Source organism: Mauremys reevesii, linkage group 15 (assembly GCF_016161935.1).
Source record: "Mauremys reevesii isolate NIE-2019 linkage group 15, ASM1616193v1, whole genome shotgun sequence".
Lineage (NCBI taxonomy): Eukaryota > Metazoa > Chordata > Testudines > Geoemydidae > Mauremys > Mauremys reevesii.
The window spans coordinates 2,940,506-2,947,724 of NC_052637.1; the positions used below are offsets into that span (position 1 = coordinate 2,940,506).

General features: G+C 51.0%; 1 protein-coding gene across 1 annotated transcript; it reads right to left on the reverse strand.

Annotated features, from left to right (window-relative positions):
• Nucleotides 1-484: 484 nt before the first annotated feature.
• Nucleotides 485-4,059, reverse strand: LOC120383878 (zinc finger MYM-type protein 1-like). The gene is made up of 2 exons (XM_039502177.1): nt 3,898-4,059; nt 485-3,342 (listed from the first exon to the last, which is right to left on the reverse strand). Exon 2 carries the CDS (start codon nt 3,338-3,340, stop codon nt 641-643), a length of 2,700 nt encoding a protein of 899 aa, XP_039358111.1. The 5' UTR covers nt 3,341-3,342; nt 3,898-4,059; the 3' UTR covers nt 485-640.
• Nucleotides 4,060-7,219: the final 3,160 nt, after the last annotated feature.

Here is a 7,219-nt window from a genome sequence, read left to right on the forward strand (position 1 = left end):
TTTGGGGGTTTGTGGAGGTTTCTGCCTAAGAGCTCAGAAGCTCAAGGCAGGTGTCCAGACTAGGGATGAAAATAGCATATGAAAAGTAACCGTTTTAACTATTAAAATTGTCCTGGTAACATGTTAAGGAATTCACAACATGGGCATCTGCCCAGCATCCCGGCTGCCGCCATGACTGGCTGAGCCCAGCAAAGCAGAGTCGGGGAGGCTGGGATTGCTCTGGGCCCAGTGGAAGACTTTTAGGGCAGGGGTGCCCTGCCTTATCCCCATCTATGCCCCCCACCCTGTTGGGGCCGGGAGCAGGACCATGGCTCCGGGAGGGGAGGAGTCGGGACCAGTGGCGTAGCCAGGTTCTAACATCAGGGGGAGCGAACACATAAAAAAAGGCACCACCTGACATATCAAATTACTAATTACATACTTTAAAATTTGTTATACATATTTCTTTAGTACTTAACAGCAAAACACAGGAATGATATTGTTTTACAAGTACGTGTGTTATTTTGCATTTAAAATATAACAAGTTTTACAGTATGATATATATTTATATGGTATATCAAAACATCATAAAAACACGTGTTATTTACTTATTTTCTATTTCAAAGATAAGATCAAAACAATATGATAATCTATAAAGCAACTACAACAGCTTCTTTCGTCTAAGCTTCATTCTAGCAAAGTTGTCTATTACTTTATTATAATCTACTTCAGTAGCTAATTGTCTTTCAATGGAGAGCAAAGCTAACCCAGACAATCTATCTTCACCCATTGTAGAGCGCAGGTAGGACTTTATAAGTTTGAGTCGGCTGAAGGGTCGTTCCGCAACTGCGCTACTTATTGGCAACGTCAGAAAAATGTGGTACAATCTCGAAAGGTTAGGATAAATGGAACACATATCATTGGCGATCATGAATTTCAGGACACTGTTGATGGTGAGTTTCTCGTCGACACTTGACTTTACCCTACCGCTAGTGCTCATTATCTCTTTGTACATGTCTTTAAAGGAAAGAAACTCTTCCACAATTGCGGTTTGACTTTCGATCACATCTGAGTACATGTCTGCCAAAAATTCTAATTTGTTCACATTATCTGCGTTGTCAAAATGCTTTGGATCTAAACCACTAAATTTGGCAGCCACATTTTTAAAATGCTCGAATCTTTTACTCGTGCTATTTATAACAGAATCTAAGGACACTAAGTAGGCTTCAACTATGAATTTCTCCCGGGCATCAAATATTCCTTCTTCACCCTCTGCAATTTCCTCATGGAATCTTTTTCTCTTACCTATTCTGTGCTGCTTATAGTCCGTAGTAATATCACATTTTCGAGCCAACTCGGTTGCTTCATTCTCAATTTGTTTGAATGCAGATTCAAATTCACTTCGAATGTTTTTCATATTATTTTCAAAAATCTGAATCAAATGAGAAGCTGTTACCAGATCTAGACTATTTTTCTGTAAATAGATGGATAAACGAAAAGCCTTCTCTAGCACTTTACTCCAGAATATAAGAAGAACTAAGAATTCGTAAGTATCGAGTGTTGCCAGAATACCCTTTGCCTCACTGAGCTGTTTAGGAGTACAGGTTTTTATCTCACCATCCACAATTGTTTGCAGGGCAATTACTAGTGCTGGTAAATTTTGCAAGACTGCCTCTACTGCTGACTTTCTAGACGCCCATCTGGTATCACAAAGTTTCTTTAGAGTTAATGCGAAAGATTCAATAAGATTGCGTTGTTCTTCCTTTAGTATTGAAAGATGAGGTAAACTGCCAGAAAAAAAAGTAAACAGACGTTCTAGAGTTCCAAAAAACAACCGAGTTTGAATATTGGAGCTTAATGCATCAATCAGAATTAAATTAAAATCATGTGCACAGCAGTGCATAAAGAGTGCATTTGGAGCAATTTCCCGTATCCTCGTTTGGAGACTTGATATTTCACCCGACATGGTGCTTGCTCCATCGTAAGACTGACCGTAACACATACTTATTGACAGCCCCAAGTTTTTGACTGCTGAAAGAAGAACGTTGAAAAAATCTTCAGCACTTGCTCCAGGTAATTCACTGAATTGTATAAATCGTTCTACTGCATCACCGTTTACTGTTACATATCGTAAGGATAAAGAAAATTGATCAGTTCTGCTGATATCAACAGTAGAGTCAACAATTACGGCAAAGTACTTAGCTACTTTGATTTCAGTTACTATCTTTGAGAGAAGCTCGGCTGATAAGGACTGTATCAGATCATTTTGTATGTCAGGACTGAGATATGTTGCATTTCGATCACTCCGTAATAAATGTTGTTCCAGTAATGTATCACTTTTAGCCAACAGCTTAATAAGTTCCAAAAAATTGCCTTCATTTGTACTTGGGGAACCTAAACCTCGATACTTGCCATGACCACAGAATGCCAATCCCTGAATTCCCAAAAAGAGAACTGCATCTATAATACGTCGTAAAATCATCCTATTGTTTTCTATCTCTTTCCTTTCTGCCGTTAGACCAGCCGAGATTGTTCTATCGTTGAACAAACGGAATTTGGTAAGGAAAAGTTCTTTCTCTGCTTTTTTGTGACTTTCACTTCTTTCATGTTTTTCAATTTTGTGTGTACCTGTAGCAAAATTCTTGCAACCAGTTTTTGGATCACTCCAAGTATTTGACCGATTTGCAAAAAGCCAACAAGCAAAACAAATCATAATGTTTGCTCTTGGTGAGTAAACGAGCCAGTGCCGGTCAATTGTACAAGCACTTTTTAGTTGTTTTTGTTTGTACCAAGTTGCACTGAAATGACGTCCAGCTTCATCTTTTGGAAAATTGTCAAAATTATCTTTAAGTCCTGGCTGACAAGGGCCTAACTCAAGCAGAGCACGTACTAGATCAGGTGTTACAGGTGTGTCACAAAACAAGTGTGGATCTGTTGGGTATTCCCTATGTGTGTCAACGATAGCACAGAATCTTACTGTGTCATTCTTGTCCTCTGCATAATAGCCTGCTGAAGTAATCAGGTCTTCTGAGGACTCCACTTCCACTACCTGTTCAGCCGCAGCAGCCCGGATGCTGTAATCAGCTCCTAGGTTGAAGGTAGGTACTAGCAGGTCTTCAGAGGGTTTTATCTCTGGTGAAGCCGCAACGGCCACGGCACCATCTCCAGCTCCTTGGCTGAAGGGAGGTAGCAAGTCTTCAAAATGTTCCACCTCTGGTGCAAAAGACGTCGTGGGCCTGTCGAATGAAAAGTAGGTCTCCAACCTCACATATTTTGACGATTCTTTTACTTGATTTGCATCTTCCTTCATCTTCTTTCTGTCCCACCCAGACAGTTGCTTCTTCTTAGTGCGCTTCTCCATCCCTTATCAGATATAAAATAAATATGAACAATATACGATTCATAAATAAATCAAATTTTAAAAACAAACTCTCCATACGGCAGCCAGGTCAATTTCACAGCTCTATGAATTTGATGCCCGTCGAATTTGGTCAGCAAAGTGTTAAATGATTTGTTGAAAAGGCGCCACTTTATTCAAAACTAAAGGAGAAGCGAAAACAATCCGCACACTAAGAAGTAATCAAACAGATTGAACTATTTGAAATAATCCAAAGAGTTCAGCATTTGTTTACATCACAGGAAACAATTCTTATGAGTATGCACGCTTGTGTGGGTGCCTGAGTGAGTGAGTGCACATGTCAACCGATGAAAAAAGCGCTGACAAAAGGGCGAAGACAAAAAGTTTAAAAAAAAATGTGGGCCTCTTGGTTCTTGCAAGGGATTCACATGTTACAAGACTGACTAATGCTGTAGTGGTAAGTGTCACAAGTGTACAGACAACGTTTCTACCGCATTTGATTATGTGATGGACGCTTGCCCAGAAGACAATGACACCGCTCAAAAATTATTTGGAGGTACCTGTAACGGAATGCACTCTTCCGTCAGCGTTCTTTTGTCGGTCCTTTTTCCCCCTCTGTTATTTTGTTGCTCAGCCACAGGCACCAACTTTCCTTGGTGCCAGTGGGAGCTTGCGCCCCCCATCCAGCCCGGCTCTGCCGACTCTGCCCCTCCCTGCCCCTATTGGATCCCTTCCCAAATACCCGCCCTGGCCCCGCCTCTTCCCCAGCACATGGCATTTCCCCTCCTCCCTCCCTCCCCAGCTTGCCGCACAAATCAGCTGTTTTGCAGCGCAAGCGCTGGGGAGCCAGGGGGAAAAGCAGAACACGGCAGCGTGCTCAGAGGGGAGGCAGAGGTGAGCTGGCCCGGGGGGCGGGGTGAGGACCGGGGAGCTGCCGGTGGGTGCTCAGCACCCACCAATTTTTCCCTGTGGGTGCTCCAGACTCGGAGCACCCACGGAGTCGGCGCGTAAGGCGCCACTTTTGGAGAATGTGCTCAGTGGGAGCGGCCGCTCCCCCTGCTCCCTCCCGGCTATGCTACTGGGCCAGCCTCCTCCTCCCCCATTAGCACTAACCCCATCAAGTCCCTTCTAAACCTCCCCAGAACAGCGTCTCTGAGCCAAATGCTGGAAAAAGAGCAGAATCAAAGGAGTCACTTTAGGGCACTGCCCCACAGTGTATTGTAACCCCCCTAGCTCTGCCCCGGCTCCCTCTGTCCTGCTGTGCTCAGCAGAGTCAGCAACTGGCTTTTCCTCGCTCAGCTCCTCCCCTTGTTCCCAGGAGAGCTGAGTGCCCCGGGGTGCAGGGAATGGAGCCGGGCAGGGCTGGGAGCTGGGAACCTCCCTCCCCACTCCCTGCTCCTGCTGCCCTTCCAGTCTCTCCGCTCCCCCTTTTATCTTCTTCCCTCACCCTGGGGGAACGGGCGACTGCCCCATTGCCCTGGGCCTTTGCTCTCATCAGGCAGCTCAGCCACTGACACTGCTAATGGGGGTTGAACCCGGCTGTGCCGCTGAGGGCAGCAGCTCTGGGGCTCACCGACACAGGGAGCCCCTCCCCTTGTAGGCCAAACTCCCCAGCTGGTCCCGCAAAAGGGGCCTTTGTGCAGAGTCATTTCCCTGCCCGGCTCCAGCCCTTTCCCCAGGCTCAGGGCTGGTGTGGTTAGAGGGGTTCCAGCCACTGGAGAATGTGCCCCTGGGCTGGTCTCAGGGGGGTGGGATGAAGCGGGAATGTTCTTAATGTTTTCTCTGAATACTGTGTGTGCCTCAGTTTCCTCATGTGTTACTCAAGTATTGAACTGGTGGGATACGGGTGTGTGATCATTGCAGAGACCTCTAGAGGGCAGGTGTGACTGCAGAGTGGCTGCCTGGGTATAGAGGAGGGGTGGGAAAACTGCAGCCCCTGCTTGCCCTCCGCAGCCACGCTGCCAGACAGGCAGCGCTCTGGGGGGCAGGGCTGCAAGGCAGCGAGTCTGGCTCCAGTCGCTGCTCTGAGCGGCGTAATAAGGGGGCTGGGGCCAGAGCCAGGCAGTTGGGTAAGGGGCAAGGAGTCCCAGGGGGCAGTCAGGGGACAGGAGCCAGGCAGTTGGATGGGGCGGAGGTTCTGGGGTGGTGATCAGAAGATGGGGAACAGGGAATCCCGAGGCTCTCTCAGGGAGCGGGGGTGTGGATGGGGTTAGGGGCAGTCAGGGGACAGGGAGCGGGGGGGTTGGATAGTAGGTGGGGTCTGGGAGGTGGAGGTTAGGGGCAGGGGGGTCTGTGGAGAGGTCGGTCAGGGGACAAGGAGCAGGTGGGGTTGGATGGGTCAGGGATCCTGAGAGGGGCAGTCAGGGGGCGGGAAGTGGGAAGGGGTCGGATGGTGGCAGGGCCAGGCTGTTTGGGGAAGCACAACTTTCCCTACCCGGCCCTCCATACAATTTTGAACCCCGATGTGGCCCTCAGGCCAAAAACTTTGCCCACCCCTGACATAGAGAATGGTCAAAATTCTGTATCCTGACAAGCAGTGGCCGGAGCAGGTCCTCTGCAAGGTGATGCAGAACAAAGAGTGGGGGAGGCCAGGTGACCTGTTTTCTTGGGAAAGAGAGAAAGCACGGAGGAGGGGCAGCTGGACATCACTGAGGATGAGGGGCTGGAAGCAGGTCAGTCTCCTGGTTTGGGACTCAGCGGGGAGAGTCCAGGGCTCGGGACTCTGGATTCCCCCCCAGATGGACTTTGCTGGGAGCTCCTGATTTCTGTGCTAACAAGCTCTGTTCTACGCTGTGTTCCCAGCGACCAATAAACCTTCTGGTTTCCAGGCTGGCTGAGAGTCACAGCTGAGTGCGGAGGTGGGTGCAGGGCCCATGTGGGGAGCGGGTCAGGCTTCTCCTTAGGCTGCCCCCGGGGCTCAGGCTGGAGCCATGTGCTCTCCCTGGGCTCTGGGGCCAGGGAGGCTGGGCCATGCGCACAGCAGATGGGGGGATAGTGGGGGGTGCTCAGGGGCTGGAGTCCTGCCCCTACACTGCGGGGCCTGCCTCAACCAGCGCTAGATTCACACCCCAATGGCTGTACCCCGTTCTTATCCCCGGCTCCTAGGCCAGGCAGGGGGGTGAAACAATCTGTACAGTGGGGGGCGCTGAGAGCCACTGAACCAGACTGTAAACCTGGATAGGCTGGAAACCCCTTCAAGCGGGGGGGAGGGGGGGCAGGGCCCCACCAGCCTAGAGCCAGCGCCTCTGCTGCCCCCCCAGCCCGATTCTGCCCCTGGGCCCCGCTCCTTCCCGCCCACAGCTTGGGCCCCCCACCCTGCGTTCAGTTTGGCCCTTGACCACCTTCCGCCCCCCAAATCTGCCCCGCTCAGATCTCTGTGAGCTGCAGCCTCCGACTGCACCAGCGCGGCCAGGGGCGGAGAAACAAAGCAGCAGATGGCGAGGGGAGATGGCGGCAGCTTTCCCGGGCCCCGGGCGGGAATCGCAGCCAGCTCCGCTGGGAGCAGCCTGGGGCCAAACCTCCCCCTGCAGCCCGGGGGTGCCGGGGGGGGCGGGTCTCTCTCACCTTCCCTCCGAGCGGGGCCCCCGGGGCAGGGGCCGGGCCGGGCTGGGGGCTCTGCCCTGGGAGAGGCTCCTGGGGGGGAGCAGCGGGAAGGGCCCTGCTGGAGATTCCCCTCTCCCGGCTGCAGCCAGGGCTCCGGGCTCCCAGCACCAGCCGCCCCCCGGGGCTCGGGGATCTCGCCAGGAGCCTGGGAGCCAGAGTCACCGCAGCGGCTGCGAGTCACTTCCTGCGGCCGGGCCGGAGCCCAGCGCTCGCTGCTCCGGAGCCGCCTCCCGGCTGCTCCTGGGTCCTAGCGATCAACCCAGCCATCTGCGCTTCTCC